This window comes from Thamnophis elegans, chromosome 9 (genome assembly GCF_009769535.1).
Source record: "Thamnophis elegans isolate rThaEle1 chromosome 9, rThaEle1.pri, whole genome shotgun sequence".
Lineage (NCBI taxonomy): Eukaryota > Metazoa > Chordata > Lepidosauria > Squamata > Colubridae > Thamnophis > Thamnophis elegans.
In genome coordinates, this window is record NC_045549.1 from 30,432,194 (window position 1) to 30,454,007 (window position 21,814).

The 21,814-nt window shown below is 37.6% G+C and overlaps 1 protein-coding gene across 2 annotated transcripts in view; it reads left to right on the plus strand.

Moving 5' to 3' along the window:
- Positions 1–21,814, plus strand: part of SLC10A7 (solute carrier family 10 member 7) — a 174,031-nt gene that overhangs the window by 143,578 nt on the left and 8,639 nt on the right. The window contains exons 9-11 of one of the 2 annotated variants that reach the window (XM_032224161.1): positions 300–465; positions 1,043–1,094; positions 7,580–7,653. In XM_032224161.1, coding sequence (XP_032080052.1) covers positions 300–465; positions 1,043–1,094; positions 7,580–7,653 — 292 coding nt within the window. Of the gene's footprint in view, positions 1–299; positions 466–1,042; positions 1,095–7,579; positions 7,654–21,814 lie in introns of those variants that run through there. The other variant, XM_032224159.1, reaches the window with a different exon arrangement.

Sequence of the window (21,814 nt, forward strand, 5' to 3'; positions counted from 1 at the left end):
AATGGGTATGTCTCAGTGACAGCTAGCAAAGAACATTTGGCATGATTAAGGATAGATTTGAACATACTTGAAAATATATTCTCATTATGGATGCCCAATGGAAGTTGCACTACAAATGTTAAATTCCCCAGAAGAAGTGTTATGTGGCAGGGAAGCTTTGAAATCCACTGTGGCTGTCATCCAATTTATTCTGTTCTCTTTATGACTTTCCACTGTCAGATTCATTTTATGATATCCAACTTAGCTCCCTGTGTGCATTGAAAAGAGGCAACCTGTTGGTTCTTTTCCTTGTATTTCAGATTGTCCGAAGATACATCAAGGAATGGCTTGAGAGAAAGAAGCCTCCATTTGGTGCTATCAGCAGTTGTGTACTCTTGATGATCATCTATACAACATTCTGTGATACTTTCGCTAATCCAAATATTGATCTTGATAAATTTAGCCTGATCGTAATAGTTTTTATAAGTAAGTACTATTTATGCTTTGGGCATTTTTCAAAGAGTTGTCTATTCTTATTCCAGGAATTGGGGACCAAAGTAATCTGGAAAATATATACTGTACTGAGTTTCTCTATAGTGGTGCCAGAATCACTGTACACTGAACAATATATGTGCATGTCTTTAGTAATCTATTCAAAGTTTATTTTGGTCAAAGACCAATATTGTAGAAAACAATTAAAAAAAACTGTTTAGAAATAGTATAGCCATCTATTTAGTACTTTTAACTGGATGGATGGATAGATAAATGGATAGATAAATGATAGATAGATAGATAGATAGATAGATAGATAGATAGATAGATAGATAGATAGATAGATAGATAGATAGATAGATAGATAATACTAAATTCCAAATACAAAAATAATATAGTGAGGTGTGGAATTATATCAGAATCTAATATGTGTACTTGCAACCATATGGAAAATGAAGATTAGTATTAATACTTTATAGAATATTAGCTTTTTATATGGGAAAATTGAGATATTCTTATAGCACACATTTCAATGTATTGCATATTAACATCACACTGATTTTCATTTCAGTATTTTCAGTTCAGCTGGGATTTATGATGTTAACTTTCTTCTTTTCTACCAGGTAAGTAATAGCAGTAATGTTTTTTTCTATATGATAGAATACCTGGGTATAGGATAATTTTGTTTTTTCTTTGTGATTCTAAGTGCTTTGGCATAATCTGTCCAAAATAGAAAAGACAATGTGTCAAAGCCAGATTGTTCATTTATTTGAAATCTATAACCAGATAAAATCAAATATGTATTGCCCTACAGTACAAAATAAAATAATAGGAGTAAAAACAACTATAAAACAAAAAATAGTTTTCTACTGTTGAAAAAAAGGGAGATCTTAATGTTATTCCAAAACATAACAGTTTCTATAGTTACTTATCAGTCATTTTGTGTATTCTCTATAGATTGCCTAAATAGCTATTTTCCAGTCAGATATTTCTTTGCCTAATATATAGCTTCTGCTATTCTATATAGTTATATTCCAACAACTATTACCCTAATTCATATTATCATTTAAAAACTACCCATGAATTTAAAAAAATCAATAAGCTATATATGTTTAATCATAGTTGTAGTTGTAGTTGTAGTTGAGTTTATTTATAGGCCGCCCTTTTCCCTGAGGGGACTCAGGGCGGCTAACAACTTGTATGGGAGGGGAAGACATACAATAACATAAAAACACAATATATAATTAAAATCAAGCAACATTCATACAACATTCGGGTGGGGGCGGATTATGGTCTTGGCGGTATAGCCAGATCTTGAGGGCTGTGCGGAAGGTCTGAAGGGTGGTGAGGGTACGAATCTCCACGGGGAGATCATTCCAGAGGGTCGGAGCTGCTACTGAAAAGGCTCTCCTCCGCGTAGTTGCCAGCCGGCACTGGCTGGCAGATGGCACTCGGAGGAGGCCTAATCTGTGAGATCTTATGGGTCGAGAGGAGGTGATTGGTGATCATAGAGGAAATATCTCATGTTCCTGTGTTATGTTAATGTTGTATTAAACAACCATATTACCAATAGTCCTGTATTTCAATTCTAAGTATCTGGGCTCAAGTGGTGAATTTTCAAGATTGATAACCACTAGGAGACAGTCATGGTAAGCCCCTTAACTCAAAAATGTCCAACAGTTGCTTTCTTTCCCATCCTAATAAAAATTATTCCAATCGTCTTAACAATTATAAAAATAAATTGACTTTATGCTGTGCTTCCTGAAAAACAGCTACATTTCTAGCTTGCCATGAAATTGACCAGCGACTATCTCTGCTGACTTGGACAGTAGGAGAACAAGCAAGTTTCTCAAGAACACTTTCATTTCTGTGTCTTTACCATAAGTAGCATACAACAACGAACATCATACATCCGAGAAGGAAACCAATAGTTCAAAGAGGGTTAAGTAAGAGCCAACATAACTACTACTCCAAAATGAGCAAGTGCCACAGCAGAAAAAAAAGCAAAGAGATGCAGTGAAGAAGCTGTTGAAAAGCATTCAATTTGTTCCATTGCCAGTCTCAGAAGGCATAACAGTAATCTTAGGGGAAGGCTCTGAATTTCCATCAAATGTGTGTTTCTGGTCCTGAACTCCCTGGATTTAAAATCAATGTCAAAAGTAATAAATCAACAGAACATCTATTTTTGTGAAGAGAGTTCTGTAAAATCGTATTCAGAAAATATTGAAATAATGCCACATGTATGTATTTGGGCAGTGGTTTGATCTCCAAGCTTGTTTCAATTTAGTTTCTGAATGTTTCGTTACCAGACTAGGTGACATCATTACTCGCCACACACATGAATTTATTGAAGCCTAGTATTCTACCAAAGAAACAATCTGGATCCAGCATATGAATATGTAAGAAATCAAACTATTCGAACGACCAATCAATAAGAGAACCAATCAGCTGCTAAGAATTTAAATATAGCTCTAAACAAAGAACATTTATAAGCTGAGAATAGGACAAGAAGATCCTGCTGATGATGTTACTTAATTTGGTAACGAAACGTTTAGAAACTAAATTGAAACAAGCTTGGAGAGCAAATCACTGCCAAAATCTAAAACCCAGGTATTTTCTATTATTTCAAAGGTAGGAGGAAATCCTTGAAGACTGCCCAAAACCTCATATTTGTACAAGTGCAAATATTAGAGATACATATTTAAAACATGGGATATTGTATTCAGTAGAAAGCATGTTTTGTTTTGACTATAAAGTCTTACAATTATCCAAAGTATTGAAAAGAATCCTTTTGCAGAAGGTTCTCCTTTTTCTAATGAGAAGAAATGTGAAGAAAAAGTTGATGAATGTGAAAGACTATCCCAATAAGTATTATGACCTGTTTTTATAGAAGATCAGTGCGGTTACAACCAATGCAAACAAATCAAACATTGCAAATATTGAAGCATAACAATGCTATCAAAAAATTGAAAATGAATTTCTATTTTGTAGCAAGAATTAGACTTTTCAATCACCTCGTGCTCAGTTTGATCCTTTTCCTGAGGAGCACCTGAGAGGAAAGCAAAAAATAAAGGAAAGGACTATATTTCATACATTTGCTTATTAATGTGTGATAAATAAAGGCAACAGTGAATTAAGTTCCCATGCAAATCATTCAAGTGATTGATGTATTTTTTTTCTATGGTTTCTTGCAAAGCTTTTTTAAAAACATTTTTGGTAACGCCTCAAAATAAAAGAAGCTATTTTTGTGCAGTTTTGCAAATTGGCAAGCACACTGAAACTGCCATCGGTGATTTTCAACACCGGCCTCCTTCTGAATAAACTGCAGCTGCAGAGTATGAGTGTTTACAAAGTCTGCTGAGCATAAAGCTGTAATGAAGGATCAAATGTGGTGATCAGGGTGGAAAGGGTTATGAGAGCTGGCAGATTCCAGAGGACAGCAAAGAGAAACCTACAGAATTAGCACCTGTTGGATGGCCTTATTAGACCTGTGCAAACAAATTCTTATCTCTGCCAGGTTTTGAGGTGGCTCATTGCCCAACTCATTGCCCGGCAGAAAGAGAATTGGTTCCTCAGGTTGGAAAGCCTCATTACGGAAGAAGAAAGGGAGTCATAGACTAACACAGGTATGGAGCTGCTTATATGTCCATAGCTGAGCTAGAAGGCTTATTGAAACTATTGCTAAATGAGCAGAATAAGTTCCAAACTGCTATTCCAGAAGAATTTCCTTTTTTGCAAGCATTTATTTTGAATACTAGCTGATAACCCAGCATTGCCCAGGTATTTATTTATCCTAATCCTGTATTAGACAGGAAAAGCCCTGCTTTTGGTGACAATTAAATGAGTTTAGGTTTAGGTTTAGGTTTATTAAAATTTGTATGCCGCCCACTCCCATCGGGACTCTGGGCGGCTCACAGCAAGACAGAAACAGTTTAAATTTAAAATAGAAAAATACAATATTAAAAATTCACATCATCCATTACATCTAAGTGGGGGCTGGATATCCATCAACAGCCCCAGGCCTGCCAGAACAACCAGGTCTTAACAGCTTTACAGAAGGCCGGGAGAGTGGTAAGGGTCCGGATCTCTGCGGGTAGATCGTTCCACAGGGCCGGCGCAGCAACAGAGAAGGCCCTCCCCCAGGGAGCTGTCAACTGGCATTGTCCGGTTGACGGCACCCGGAGGAGGCCCAGCCTGTGCGATCTTGTTGGTCGTTGGGAGGTGAGTGGCAGGAGGCGATCTCTCAGGTAGCCAGATCCTAAACCATGTAGGGCTTTAAAAGTAACGACTAGCACCTTGAAGCGCGTCCGGAGACCAATGGGGAGCCAGTGCAGCTCGTGGAGGATTGGTGTAACATGGGTGTACCTAGATACACCCCATATCGCTCGCGCGGCTGCGTTCTGGACCAACTGTAGTTTTTGAACACTCTTCAGGGGCAGCCCCACGTAGAGCATGTTACAGTAAACCAGTCTAGAGGTGATGAGGACATGAGTGACTATTTGAAGTTACAAATGTTTTCCCTATGCCTCCAGAAGCCATACATTTGTCCTCAAAAATAATCAAAGTCTTGTTGAAAATGTCCAGACCAAACATAATTTTTAATGTTGGATTTTCACTCTTACAAAAGGGAGCCCCCTTGTGGAGTACTGTGAAGCCGTTACCATGGCGACTCCACTGCGCTGTACAGTAGAAGCCATTTTAAGGCACAACAGGCTGTATCTTAACAGAACACACACCCCGAGGGGTGTTAGATGTGTTTTACCCTCACAGTATTTGTTTCCAGAGAGTAAGTCATCTCTGTACCAAGTTTGGTTGAAATTGCTTGAGGTGTTCCAGAGTAATGCTGGAACACACACACATAAATACACACACACACACACACACACACACATACATACATACAGGGTTTGCTTTCTGTTATTCGCTAGTCAGCTCCCCAAAGCTTTATCTATAAGGGTCTCTGTTGCAATGACCTAGACATACAAAATCATACACATATGAGGATACCAGGAATATAACTGAGTAGTATCAGTTATAGTTTTTTATGTGCTTTGTACCGGATATTTCCTGAATAAGGTTGCAGAGAAAAATATACTGAGTCATTTGCTTTAAGATTTTTATATTTCCTGTTCGGCATCTATGCATATATTGCTGCTACAGCAAGGGAACACTGAAACATATAACCTAAGAATCACTCTAAAAACTATCATGTTTAAGATATTCCTACAGAGAAGACACCAAAGGAACACTTGTTTTCTATGGTTGCCTAAGTCCTTCCCAGATTTGACTATATCAGCAAAATTGTGCCCTGATCAAAAACTGATATTGTATCAGGAAAGGAATCTTGCATGACTTTTTCATGAGATGCATGTCAGCTTGAAAAAATAATTATTAAGAAGCTAAGAAAACCAATAATTGGGCAGAAACCATATTTCCCAATAAAAAATGAATAGTAAGAAGACACAATTCAGTTTTACCCAGATGGAAAAACTGACTGCAGGCTAATTGGATGAAACAAGTTCAAGATAGAAGTGTGAATATTATATTAGGCAAACCTTAAATTGAATTGTAGAAATATTGTTCTGCTTATATAGAAATTGTGAATTTATTTGGCTTCCTGCCTAGTTTGGATTAAGCCTACAGAAATTAAAATTCTCCTGGGTATAAATGCTGTTGTTCTTGTGAGAGGTTAGTCAGCAAATTCTTCAAATTTCCATCTCTCAGAACTGAAAGAATAGGAAGAACCAGAAGATAAAGCAGGTGGATGGTATAATTCTAAAACTACATTTACTGTTTTAAGTTTAAAATAGGCATCCAATGAAGACTTTTCAAAAGTTATTATATTTTCCACCTTTTTCCTATACTTTTAATTTCTACAGTCTATTGCTGATTGAAAATATCAATTAATATGCTTGGTTAAGATTAATGGCTTCTCTTTGAAGAAAATGATTTTGTAAGAGAATTTCATCTTTGAATTTGCTGCAAGGAAAAAAAGAATAATAAGATATAAGCAATCAGAATAAAGCAAATTTGGTAATCAATTTAGTGTGACATAATAAAATGCCAAAGAATGTATACAGTTTTTAGTTCTAAGGCAACATATTTTTTGAAAAGAAGAAATGGGGAAATATAAAATTTAGGCTTTATATAAAATAATTTATGTATTTGGTATTATGGCAAGCCAATGAAAAGCCATTGCCATTTTTTGCCAATGTATTATTTTAGTAAAACATAAAAATGATCGCTTGCAAGTAAAATCAAAATATATTTCCCTTTTACTTTTAAAGAATGTGATTGTGATATACTGTTCTGTTAATTTAAATATCCGTAAAATAATTTTAGATGATATACATTTGTATTGTTTTTCAAACTGAAAAACAGATTGATGTAGGATGCAATGAGATAAACTAGGCCAGGCTCAAGTGGCCTTTAGGCCCCTGGGGGGGGTCACACACTCATACAAAGGCCTGGAGCAGCATACATATAATTTAGCTAAAGTAGAGATCCTTTCCCCACAATGCCACATTTTTGGTCTCTAAAGTGTGCCCACAGTGAATAGAACCAAAAACTTGGATCAATTTAGTGGGGTGAGAAAATGGGATACAATTCATTCTTGAAAGCTTTTACCAAAAAGTTTGGCCACGCTCATTTTCAGATTGCAACTTTTGACTTGGTATACAAAATCTAGGGTGGCTCTCGAAGAAATTCTTTTTATTTTTATACAACTCCCTGTCTCCATCTCTATATCTATCATCTATCTTTCTATCTATCTGTCTATCTATCTATCCATCCATCCATTCATCTCCATCTCTGCCTGCCTGCCCCTCCCTCCCTCCCTCCCTCCCTCTCTCTCTCTCTCTCTCTCTTCTCTTCTCTCTCATATGCCTCCCACGTCCCTTTATAACCACCTTCTTCCAACAGACTTCAAGTCAGCAAGCGGAAGTTGTGCATGTCTGGCTTAAATCTGAAAATGCAAATGCTAAGCATATGGGAGTGTAATAAAGTTGGCAAAGCTGAATTAAAATTGAAAACAAGAATGTCTCTAAAAATAAATGTTAGCAAACATTTGGTGGAATTTTTAATTTTTTTTCCCCACATTTTTTCCTAGAAAGAGTTCTGGCTTTACACCAGCAGACACAGTGGCTATTATTTTCTGTTCCACACACAAATCTCTAACCTTAGGTAAGTATTTATTTTCAAAAATTCAGTCTGACTACATTGCTCCTACATGGACTTTGTTATAAAACTGCTTATGTATGCTACTATTATTGACTCAGAAATCTGGTGAGATATAAACCTTTATATAAACGTGTAGCATTAATATTGGTATAATTTCTGCAATGTGTAAAAATGGGGTGGGTTCTGGCAGAGACTACTGCCGGTTTTCTCAGGGGCGTACTGCATGCGCACTGCACACACATGGACAGTACAACTAAAATTGCTCTGCGCATACGCAAAAGCAAAAAACATGGCGCCACCAAGAGAACCAGTTCACGGGTGTGGCAGGCCTGGGTTGCTGCCAATTCCAGCAACCCAGGCTGCCAAACTACTACCAGTTTGACCGAATCGGTAGGAACCCACCACTGGTGCAAATGTAGGTTTTCTAAGAGGAAGACAATGTGGTTTTCTCCTTTGGGAGTTTAGTATAGTAATTAGTTTACAGTGCTATTAATCTGTACCTTCTTTGGAAAATGCTCTTTGCTTTTTCCTTGTTTCTCATATTCTTATTCTATGTCTGTAATCCAGTATTGATACAGTTTGATTTGTTTCAAATTATTATTATTTGAGAAATTTCAACACAATTAAATAGCAAAAATATTATAGCTCAAAACTGTAATGCACAAAGTATTTGCTATATAAAAAAAACATTTGCTGGAATAATGGTTTCATTAAAAACAGGGTATTTATTTTGAGAAATTTCAGAACTGTGCATTCATTCAATTACTAATTAGTATTCTGAGAACATTGATCTTCTAGTCATTCAGAATTCCACCCTTGTACTTATTCTTGTAGATATAAAGTTTAGTTAAAACACAACTGCAATTTTGTAGGAGGGGGCAGTGCTGTATGTTCCATTTAAGTCTTGTAATTTATATTATTAGCAAAGAACGAAATAGAATTCATATATGTTTGTCATATCTATTTGCATGTGGAAACAGATATGCCATGATATAATTGAATCTATCAGTGTCTGTCTGTCTGTTTATTCTACCTGTATGGTTTTAGGTTCAGCAACAGAATAAGGAGTTGCAATTTATTAGTGATAAGGTTGCTGGCTTAAGGCATTTTTATTCTTTTTCCTGTTCATAAATTTAATATTTTATTTTTATATAGAAAGGCTAGGAGAAATTCATTAAAATTATGAACGAGTTAAAATAACAAAATCAGCTCCAATACTTGCATATTGGATTTCAATATGAATCTGAAAAAATTTAAGACTAACTATTATGAATCACTGAGATACTTTAAACTAAATTTGTCTGTAAGTAAAAGAGATACTTTTGATCAGACTTTCCTGCAGGCCATGTCTTCAAACTTTAGGGTGGATTATGAAAGCATAGGTAAGTTCTTTGCTTTTAAATGTAGATGTCTCTAATGATGGGGTGTATTTCCTAAAATTTCATATCATAATAAAATGCCAGAAAAGTGCTGGGAGAATTGCATATAAGCTACCTTCTTCTCTTTTCCCATAAAATCTGACCCTGAATAAAGCAAAAGATTACCAAGCAAGGAAACCTTTTTTTTTTTTTTTGGTGGCTGACATTATAATGAAGTTTTTGTGTCGAGCCAAATTTTTCTTGAATAATAGAAGTACATCTGTAATCTGATCGGAAGATTTCATCCCAGTGAAATTAGAATGCTGTCTTTCTTTTATATTGAGATACTCCATTATAATTTACCCAAGCAGGTTTGGGGAGATGCAAGCACGATCCCATTTAATACCTGTATCTGAATATTTAAGGTCCTCTGTGAACTTCAGCGCTTTCTTTTAAGTTCTCTGTGAAGAGGTTTTTATCTGCCTTCAAAACTCTACCATCACTAAGCAAACAAGAGCACTTAGGGGCTTCCTGCCACAAAAGCTCTTTCACTTGGAGTTTAAACTGATTTTTAACATTCTGGCATGTGAAGCCTCCGCAGGGTGCCATGTTTCAGTTCCCTGGAGATTGTAGCACAGCACCAGCAAAGGAGGAGGAAAAGTGACAGCTTTGAAGCTTTAGAAGTGGTAATAAGAGGAGCAAGAGAAGGCTCTTGTAAGGCAGTTCTCTTTCCCTGTATTAAAACCAATGAATTCCCATATGCAAAATGCTCAAGAGGCCATCTGCCACTTCCTCTGCTTGGATCCATGGAAAAGTTCTTGCTTCATATGGAGACAAACACAGTTCCCTCCCATATGTTGGTGGATTGGGGGTGTGGGAGGCAGTATTTTATTTGTACTTTATAGCTATGTGAGCTCAGGACACAAAGGACTGAATGTGTTAGACTCAAGAACTGTTTCTACCCTTCTCCTTTTTCATGCTTAACCTTTACAGAAGTTCTTACATTGTTCAATCTTCTTCAATTTTCTGCCTGCCATACTGGGGTATAAAGTTTTGGGACTTCAGCTCCCAGAATTTCCAGACAACTATGAAATCGAATTCTGAAAATGTCTGGAGAGTATCAGGTCCACAGGAAACTAGTGTATTTGATCTATTTATTCCATTTTGATTGATATCATTAACAGAAATAGTCTATGGATTTTTATGAGGTTGTCTAACTGCTGCCTGTGATATCACTTTTATTTGTTATTTAATTTTATTACATAATTAGAGATATAAGCGCTAATAATGAAGATAAATGTTGTACCACTCCTGAGATTCCCCCATCTTATTTATTCTCATTTTGCTTTGCTTTCCACTTTTTGTAACATACAGTACATGCACCTTACATGCAATACATGAAATACAGGCATTTGATTCATGGCTTTTATTAGTATATTTGCCATTGATTGATTGGTTCTTGATATTAGAACTTCTTCTATTGATTGATTGCAGATGAAGTGACTATTTGACCTTTAATTATAAGCTTGGCTATTGGGAATGACATTGAGCTATGGTTTCACATAATCTGTCTGGAAAGTCCAACATGATGTTATTCCCTAGAGTTAATTCGGAAGAAGAAAGGAGGCCTAGAAGAAGAAGTGCCATAACAATCAGGTCGGCTTTTCTAAAATAATACTGGAGCAATCCTCTCCCTTTGAATGAGTTAGCAACATGCATTATAGAGGCCATAAATAGTAATAGCATCTGGCAGACTTCGTCTGGGTTGGAAAACTAAATGGAGTTGAGACTGGCTAGTCTTTAAATAGGAGACTGTCAGCTACATTGACAAGTCAAAGCCGCATCCTGGATGAAGGTAATTGGGCTTGTTGCTAAGAATACTATCTGAACATGAAACTATCAAGTCAAGCTCAACTTAAAGGAGATTTTTAGAACAAATAGTGCCAGCTACAAGTTGTCAATTCACAAAAAATATAGAAAATTCACCAGAAATTAAGGGAGGTTTAGCCCTGTGCTATTTAAAGAGTCTTATTTCCTGTTTGTAAAGCTGGATACTTATGATCAGAAAAATATTATTAAATTATTAAAGAATCATATATTTTCAGGAAGGTCAGTTTTAGGCCATTGCTGAACACAGTGACAAAATTTGACCAGGAGAGTTTTCCTTTATCCTCTATCCCCATGTTTCCTTCCTATTTGCTTGGAAACAATGCCAAATCTTCCGACTTATTTTGGGATGAGCCAGGCAGGATCAGCACCTCCAGTGGTTTCTAGCAAAGACATCAGTACAATTCTCTGGGGGTTTTTTTGCCATTGGATTTCTAAGTATACTCTTTTATTTATTTAACACACATTCAGTCTGCTACAGTCTGCCTGTCTACTTAAACTATTGAAATGCATTTTAAGCCTTTTTAAATGCTGATAGTTCTCAGTAATCATGGCATCAATTTGGACGATGGAGCAATTTAAAATGTGTGTCATAAATGAACATGTGTCTCCTAACTTACAATAAGTATCTTCAGTATTTAAATTGTCAGCAAGAACTTTAATAACCTATTGCTTCAATCTCCCAAACATTAATTAAGTAATAATCAGTGATCAGTATTGTGCCCTATGTCCTAATTTAAAAAATAATTTATACACAGTTTTATTCTTCGTGCCATCACTCTGCTAAATACCTAATTCCCAAGATACTGTCTTATGTCTAAGGATATTTACCCATGTAGTATGGCTGTATTATTATGTAATATAATAATATCATCCTTCTGATCTTCTCTACTATCCCCTCTTATTGGTATCATTGTTATGATTATATTACTTTACTGTTTGTGTGTACACTGAGAGATTATGCACCGGAGACAAATTCCTTGTGTGTCCAATCCCATTTGGTCAATAAAGAACTATTCTATTCCATTCCATCCCATTCCATTCCATCCTTTTTCTTTTCCTTTCTATCTATTCTGAATATTCCAGCTCTTTTTTAAAAAAAAAAAAATCTAAGATTGGTACAAAAATATTTTGTCACCTATTTTTTTTTTCAAATTTGAAATTTGTCTCTTTCTCTTCTATGTTGTTCAATAGCTATGCTAACTACATTATGGGATGCAAATTTCTATTACAATCATCCCTTCCTTGCTCTTTCCCTAAAAAGAAGAAAAGCCACAGCTCATTTCAGATATATATTTATATGAAGACTGACCTGAGTGTGTAATCAATTCAAACTATGGCTTTGGACAATATTAATGTCGTAAGTGTAGTAGCAAACTTTTAAAAAAATGGATATTCCACAGTTGGCTGTAATTATCCAAAATATGACAGGGTAGAATATTGAGACTCAGTACAATTGGTTGCAGTATTAAAGACTGGTTCATAGTTGCTTTCAGATAACAACTTGTCCCAAGAGAAGTGGTTTTATCTTTAGTTTGAGTGCTTTTTTATCATTTAAAGTTTTTATTTTTTCATTTTCATAACATATAATCACATGTACACTGTTACCACTGTTACATATTGTATTATTAAATGTTCACATCAATTCATCTCCCAAAAACAATTATTGGTTCTTCTTCTCTCCATACACCATATTTGCACCTTATCTATCACTTTCTTCTCCCTCTCCTCCCCCTCCCTACCTCCTTTCTTCCATCTGTCATCCTGGCACAGTGGTTAAATGCAGCACTGCAGGCTACTTCAGCTGACTGTTATCTGCAGTTCGGCTGTTCAAATCTCACCGGCTCAGGGTTGACTCAGCCTTCCATCCTTCGGAGGTGGGTAAAATGAGAACCCAGATATGCTGATTCTGTAAACCACTTAGAGAGGGCTGAAAGCCCTATGAAGCAGTATATGTCTAACTGCTATTGCTATTGCTATTCTCTACTTCCCCTTCCTCTTGCCTTCTCCTCTCTCCCCTTTCCACTCCTCCTTTTTCTCCTCCTCTCCCCCCCCACCCTCTCTCCTATCCCACTCTTCTTCCCTTACCCCTCTCCTCTGCTTCATACTCTCCATCTCATTTGCTTCGTGTATTTCAGCTTCTGAGCGAGCTCCATTTTATGTTGATGGTATTTATAATTCCTTTTCAATATACATATTTAATTTTAACATATAACTTCCTCGATTTTTTAAAGAAATAGAACCAAAAAGTATACATATATAGTCATTGTGCCTTTAAGAGTTTGAGTGCTCTTACTCTGCAATAGCAACGATCTACATTCAATTGAACAGACTGAGAAGCAATTTCAGAGTCAAGAAAATCAGTTTCACAGGAGACTGAATATTTATATAAATACAGAGAATGAAATTTAAGTTACAATAATAATTTCATCTAAAATATAATATTTCCAAATTAAAGCTTTTTATTTTGGCAGGAAAGTGAGTAATAAAGCATTTTCTAGAATTTTCACTTTGTCCTCTACTGTAGCAAATTTTGAATGAATAGTTAGAAAACCTGCCTGCAGTAATACTAAAATGTGCATCAGAAGACAACAATTGCTTACTACGTTGAGCTAAAGTCTCACCCAAGAGATCACATTCACTTGAAGTTTACATTTCTCCATTTCAGTCTGCAAAAAGGGATCGATAAATATCCATTGTCATTTCAGAGTTGCAGCTGTCCAATTATTTATTTTGTAACATGTCTTTCTAAATGTGTACAATTGGATCAGACATTGCAGATTTCCAGTGACAGCAAGTTCATACTTCTTTATAAATATATATCTTTAAAAATCCTATCCCTAGATGTAAAATGATAATGACACAGGAGATCTTTTTGTCTTCCTCCCTGTAGAAAACAAAGTTGATTTATCATTTTTAAAACGCCTTATATATAATAGTTTGTTGGCAGGTCTCCCGTGGAGAAATCCCATTTTATTTGTGACTTGAAATTCTTTTATCTTATGTTTTTGCAGACTATAGTGATCCGTGCACTGCCTTAATATCATTACCCATATTTTTGGGGTGTAAGACGCACTGGAGTATAAGACACACCAAGGTTTTGAAGAGGCAAATTTAAAAAAAAAAGTTTTTGCACTCTGCAGTTTTTGCACCTCCCCAAAACAGCCCTTTTTTGGGAAAAGGGCCAGGGTTGTTGTTTTTTTAAAGGGCATGAATAGCCCTTAGGAGGCTTGTAGAGTGTTTCTGGGGGGAAGGGCAAAAATGAGCAAAAAACGGTCCGTTTTTCATTTTTTGTCAAAAAAGGGGCATTAGGAAGCTTATAGAGTGCTCCTGGAGGCTGTAGGGGTGGGCAAAATTGATCTAAAAACATTTTTGCTCATATCTGCCCTCCCCAGCCCCCAGGTGCTCTCTGAAAGCCTTCTACAGGCTCTGCATGTCCATTTTGGTGAAGGGGGCAGGGTTTCAGGAGGCAAAAAATGCTGAATTCAATGTATAAGACACACCCAAATTTTCAGCCTCTCTTTTGAGGGAAAAAGGTGTGTCTTATACTCTGAAAAATACGGTATATCTACTAACTGCCCAAGTAGAATTATGGGGCCACCCCATTTTTGCCTACTTGAAACAAAGACCATCCCATTTTTTTTCAGTGGGCATAACTCAGTGTGGAATTTGAAACAATGTCTTTTTGCTCATTTTGAGCTAAAATCCGTATGTTAATATGCCTCAGGAGATCCGTGGCACGACAAAACCACAGTCCACTAAAGCGCGCCCGATTAAAGCGCATACCTGACGTCATCAGCAGCGCGACAAATACGACCGCGGAGAAAAAAGGGTGCTTTAAAAAGCGCTTTTAAAGCAAGCCGATTCACGTAAAGGTAAGGGTTAGGGTTAGGTTAAGAGTTAGGGTTAGGTTTAGGGTTATGTTAAGCGTTAGGGTTAGGTTTAGGGTTAGGTTAAGGGTTAGCGTTAGGTTTAGCGTTAGGTTAAGGGTTAGGTTTAGGGTTAGGTTAAGGGTTAGGGTTAGGTTTGGGGGGTTAGGTTTAGATTTACGCGTTAATTTTAACTTTACCGCTCACAGCGTGCTGTTTTCGTCGCGCTGTGATGACGTCACATACGCGCTTTCATCGAGCGCACTTTAGTCTACCGCGGTTTTGTGGTGGAACCCAGGAGATCAACCAGGTAACATTCTGGGTACTTATGGAATGATGAGAAATAGATTTAAAGTGTAGGTAAAAAATACGGATCCATTTATAAAATATTGAAGGAAGCATCAAAGAACCACTTCATCTGTAGCAGCATAGTTTTTAGGGATTTTAAAGCATCTAGAACAGGGATGTCAAACTTATGTTATAATAGCATCATCACGTAATATATTATGAGTTTTTCCCTTCGCTAAACTCTGTGTGGGCATGTCCAGCGTATTTCTGTATGATTCATGTTTTAATTCATTGCTAACGAAATACTACTACATTACAGAGACCTAAGATAGCATTTTTGAATTTAAGGCAAATGTCTTTAAATGTTGGTAACGAATGTTTCATAACAAATACTTGGAAAGTTTATTCAGGTTATTTGTTAAACTTCAATCCCATATTATATAAATTTATGTAAAGGAAGCAGAATACTATACACCCAACTCATATTTTACATGATACCTAAAACAACACTTAAATCTACCGGCAGCGCTACTTTTTTACCAATTGGATGTGAATTCTGTGAAACCATGAGCACTGTAAATTACTGACTAAGTGACCAACTGACTTTGTTGTTTGTTTGTTAAACTTCTATGCCACCCATCTCATCAAGACAACTTTAGGTGGTCATGTAAATACCATGTAAAGGAGGGGTGTCAAACTCAAGGCACGGGGGCTGGATTTGGCCCTTGGGGTGCTTAGATCTGGCCCACGGGGCTTCCCTGGAAACAGCAAAGGACTGGCCCATAGTGCCTCTGCCAGCGAAAATGGATATTTTCTCTGCTCTGTTTTCACTGGCAGAGGGTTGCAGGAAGCCATCACAGCTGAAAACAGAGCTCACAAGAGCCACAGGTGGCCCTCCGGAGCTCCATTTTTGCTGGCAGAAGGTTGCAGGAGGCCTTCGCAGCCAAATATGGAGCTTGGGAGCCCGTTTTCACTGGCAAAGTGCTCAGGCCACCACAGGCATCCCCAACATGACTGACATCAAGCTGGCCATACTCTGGTCACCCCCACCCCTGTCCCCAAGATTAAACATAAGCTTGATATGGCCCTCAATGAAATCAAGTTTGAAACCCCTGATATAAAGCATTAAAACAAGGACCATGCATTTAAAATTCAGTTAAAATTCAATTGACCAATATGGAGAGGAAGGGAGCAAAGTGCCCTTTGAGTCCTTCCATTCTTAAGATAAACAACTTTGGATAATGTGCTTTCTCTTTGTTTTCCCTGAGTTCTCTGACAGACTTGCAGATAAATGGAGATTCAAAGTTATTGTTGCAGAATTTCCCTATAGGCAAGAGACATAGGCCTCCACACAGAAATTCTGAAAATAAGCCCTTCAGTACTGTTTTTTTTTTTAGAGAGCATGCTTCATCTACTATTAGTTATAAAGCAAAAGAGAAAAACAGATTTCTTTCTGTCTCTTTTTTCAAGATTTATTGTCCGTGAGACTGAATCATCTCCTTCCCTCAGAAAGATTTTTCCGAAAGAAATAGCTTTGAATCCCAGATTAACAGCTTTGCCTTCATAATATCTTCACCCTGTGGCCTTTCCCAGAATTATGTATAATATAGAAATGTGCATTTCTATATACTTTCCCTCTTTTTAATGTCTACAATATTTATGTCATTATCACTACATACGTTGTATTGGTGGCTGGTGTCAGCAGGGAAAAATATAATATGAAGGCACAAGATGTGGAATGAATTTCACCATAAAGAAAGTGAATGTTGCTGATGTTTCCAGAAGATGCTTCTTGTTTTCCCTGTTTCCCTTATTATTTACCATGCACATGTGTTTCATTTTATTGTAAGGTAAATCTTTTGCTTTTATGACAAACGTTACTGTTTAACTTATATTGCTTTCATAACGAAAGGAAAGCATTCAAACAAAAATTGTTTGCATGTGTTCATCTGTAGTCTGACCTAAACAAGCTTAGTTGCCCTAGATTTCTCATAAATGCTTATTCCAACCTAGCATTGTTTATACTGAATTGATGAATGGGTTACCTTACATGTATCATCCATCATGTGGCTTCAGGCTAATTTCATGCAGCCCTCAACATAATATCGACATTCCCCCTCCTCCGTCCCAAAAATACAGGATACTAGTGAGAGACTTCTAATGTCCTCTGCCTTCAGCGCATTTCTGCTACCTGGAGGGGAGAACAAGTGACTGTCAGAGACAAAAATCAAGGACACTTAATGTGACCGAGCCTGCTTCAGCTGAGCCCACTATGCCGACTGCCAGCTACGCCTGAGGAAATGCATTTCTCTCTAGGCAGAAATGCTGGTCATCTTTGCTTTAAGGCTACTATCAAATGACAAATACTCTTTCAGGTCATCTGTTAATAGGGTTTGAGACACTCTCATAAATGTTCTACTACAGACTAGTATAATGGAAAGAAACTTTTGGAACTATTTTATGTTTCTTCTTAAGATACCCAAACTAAAAGTGAGATTATTCTGATTGTTTACAAATGCAGTCATTTTCAACTCCCACACAGGTTCAGCACCTCCAGATATTCTTTGATGCCTATTCATCATTACTTTGACTCAAATGTTTGCAGCACATACGTATTTTACTGGAAACTGTTTCAATACAGATGGTAGCACCTGTAACATGCTTAATTTGTAATATAGAAAAGGCCCTATAATTCTTTTATCTGCAATTCATACCCAATCAATATAGCAGCAACAAAAGGATTCACTCTATACCAGTGATGGCGAACCTTTTTGGCACCAAGGACCCAAACCAGAAGGTGTGTGCATGTATGGGTGCCGGAGCATTGGAAACCCAAAGATCAGCTGGCCAGTACGCACACAGGTCTTCGGTTTTCCAGCATGTGCATGCGCGCTGGCCAGCTAGTCTTCGCACGTGCCTGAAGTGCTGGAAACCCAAAGACCAACTGGCTGGTGCACACATGCCTGTTTTCATGTGGTTTTTCTGGGCCACTTTCAGGCTGTTTTTAGGCTGGTTTTTGGGCTGTTTTCAGGCTGTTTTCTGGTGCTCCAGCATCTTCAAAGACCAGCCAGAAACCAGAACACCAGCTGTTGACGGCACAAGTGCCCAAGAGAGGGCTCTGTGTGCCACTTCTGGCACACATGCCATAGGTTCGCCATCACGGCTCTAGTAGATGTACTACTATGACAATTACTTCAATGGCAAATAAGCCAATTAATTCTTTTCAGAGATGCTCTAAAAAAAAAAGCAAATGAGTAAATGCCACTGACTCTCGTAGTCCTTTCATTGCTTATGCTTCCAGGTCTTTGGAGCCTCTAATAATGTCCAAAATAAAAATATCTATTTCAGGAAAGTGCTCTATCTCATAAAAATTAGTGCAAGTTTTTTTTAACCAAATGGTAAAATAGTAGGCAGACATTTCTGTTTCCTTTTTCTAAATATTTATTTTGTTTCACCGTACCAGTGCTACCTATCCAGAAACACAAGGAAGTACTGTATCAAGGCACTGCATATTTTTTGTCTTTTAAATTAGGAATTTGGTTCTCTGCATTGGATGCTAATACAGCATATTGTAGTTCCACATTCAGAAACTATCAGAGTAAGATGAAGTGATCACCAAATGGCTCCTTTTTGCTTGCCCTTTGTTGTGTATAGAGATGGGTTGAATAGGCAACCCAGAGCCTACTAGCAAATTTAGGCCTATATTTGCATTTGCAGCTGAAATCTCACCCTCTACCCAGAGATCACACTTCTGAAATTCAACTGCAAAATGCTGGTTTTTGGCATCAATTCTTTTTGTTTGTTGGTTTGTGCATCTGACAAAATAAGAACTGAAACAAATGTGTTAAGCCTCTGCTAGGCTTAATGTGTGTATAGCATTAACACTTCCATACCCTGTGCAGTTTTTGATGCTTTTACACACACACACACACACACACACACAAACACACACACACACACGCAATAGATAGCTGCTTTAAACCATTGAAAATTTTGTGCACCATAAAACAGTGCAGTTGCAAGTTTTTAGTACTTATTGCCTGACAGTAATATCAAACTGAGAAGTCAAATCAAATTAGACTGTGTTTTAACTTTTCCTTTGACAGATGTCTTCAGCAGTGTATTCTTCATTACAGTCATATATAAAATAGACACCTTTCATCACTACAAGCTTAGGTTAAGGCCTGTTTATATGGCCCAAGGAATTTTGTTTTGTGAAAAGAATATGTAAAAGGAGTTCTTTAGTGGGGTTGTCTTTCTTTTTATGTTTACGAGATAAGCCTTTTTATGGGAAAAGTTCATTTCCTTTGGGGGTTATTTTACCATAGAAGCTTTTTGTCTTTTGTTAAATATCCCAGTCTGGTGCCATAATTCCAAGGATCCTTGGCCAGACTGCTAATGGACATGATGGGGTCAACATAGTTGTCGTTTTGGGAAGATTACCCCAGTGCATCCATGTTACAAGTAGCTATTTCCTCTAAAGCAGGGGTGTCAAACTCAAAGGCCAGGGATCAGATCTGGCCCATGAGGTACTTAAATCTGGCCCACAGGACCACCCTGGAAACAGTGAAGGACTGACGTATGGTGCCTCTGCCGGCAAAAACAGCTCAGGAGGGCCGCATGCACTCCATTTTCCCTGGAAGAGGGTTGCAGGGGGCCGTTGCAGCCAAAAACGGAGCTCAGGAGACCATTTTCTCTGGCAGAGCACTCGGGCCTCCACAGGTGCCCCCAACATGATGTCAATCTGGCCATGTCCACCCCAGCATCACCCACTCCAGCCCACTGAGGTCAAACACAATCCTGATGCGGCCCTCAATGAAATTGAGTTTGAGATCCATGCTCTAAAGCGTTGCCTAGAGTCTTTTAGTAAAATATATACTCTACATGGGGCTGCCCCTGAAAAGTGTTCGGAGACTACAATTAGTCCAGAATGCAGCCACGCGAGCGATACTGGGTGTACCAAGGTACACCCACACTACACCTATCCTCCGCGAGCTGCACTGACTTCCTATTGGTCTCCGAGCACGATTCAAGGTACTGGTTATTACCTTTAAAGCCCTACATGGCCTAGGATCCGGATATCTACGAGACCGTCTTCTGCCACACACCTCCCTAAGACCGATAAGATCACACAGGATGGGCCTTCTCCAGGTGCCATCAGCTAGACAATGCCGGCTGGCAACACCTCGGAGTAGGGCCTTCTCTGTTGCCGCTCCGGCCCTATGGAATCAGCTACCCCCAGAGATCCGGGCCCTACCCACTCTCATGGACTTCCGAAAAGCTATTAAAACCTGGCTATTCCAGTAGGCCTGGGGCTGTTGACCTCTTGATTGAGGTCCAGCCCAGCTTAGACTGGGTGCATGTTGTGTCTCTTTTAATCTGCTGTGTTATTTGTTTTATTTGTTTTTAATTTTTTTCTTAATTTTTATTTCTGTAAGCCACCCGGAGTCCTCCGGGATTGAGCGGCCTATAAATTTAGTAAACAGTAAACAGTACTGTAAATAAATGAAGGTGATTTGGAGTGCAATTGAGTAGTAAAAGGATGAATTGCTTTGATGTGACTACTGAAGAAATAGAACTCCAACTACTAGAATAAATAAGAATTGGGCCAAATAACAATTTCATTTTGCACGATGAATTTCCTGTATTTCAGTTTCTACTCTGAAGAAATTATAGAAATCAAGGTACATAAAATAAAAATGTCAAAATAGAGAGTGGATGTAGGGAAGTGAGAATGTAAACGTTGGTTCTTCGTGTGTTATCTTTGTTGTCATAGGTCTGGGATAAAATAAATCCTTAAGATCCTTGTTGCTCTTACGTGGATTTCCTGCTTGGGAGATGACAGTTGAAAGCTCTACGTTGCAATGTCAAAATCTGTTGAGTAATTTTAGACAAATGTGTTATGTGTAACATGGAAATAGGATGTGCTGTACATTAGGATTTCCCAAGTGATTGGATCAGGTAGTAATGTGCTGAGATGATGCTCTTTATCTATCCTTGGTTATACTTGTACACAGTGGGGACAATTTTTTTTTGTATAAATTACATTAGTCAGAAAGAAAACCATTTAGGGATGTGCTTCCTTACGTCTCTCAAACAATGCATGGTATTAAAGAGGCATTTTTATTAATGATTTATAAACATTCTTCAGCATGTCAGTTTTAAAATTCCTGTAACATTGTAAATGCATGTAGAGTGCCATAAAGTCAAATGCTATCTCCTGAAGCCTGCTTGGATCCTGTCAGCGATGGTGACACAGACGCAGCACCTGAGGCATTAACGCTGATTTGTTCATTTCTGTAGCTTCAAGGAAAGCAAGATGGAATTTGCCCATTTGTTTTTACAATTATAGCTTTAAAATGGTGTGAAGTTCAGCATGCTATTTTCACGGAGGATAGCGATTGCAAAAGAAACAGTTGTGAAAAAAACAAGAAAACAGATGGCTGTATGTGAAAGTATGTGGGGTATCAGCATACGACACATACTGTATACTTACTAATTTTCTACTGGGTTGAACTGAAGTCATGTGTGCTCTAAAAAAGAACATCTTTTTGTGCCAAAGGGTGCAATCTTTTTCAGTCATTTCTTTTTTGTAGATTTCTTAATAGTTTCATTTAGTTATATTTTTTAGAATAGGCCATAACTAGCACTAGGCAAAGACTTTCACTCTTGTGCAAAGAGGTTAAAGTAATAGAGGACTTTTTTGCTTTTTATTTTGTAAAAGGTTTTGTGGTTGTCTTTAAAACGCTTGTATTGCTCTGA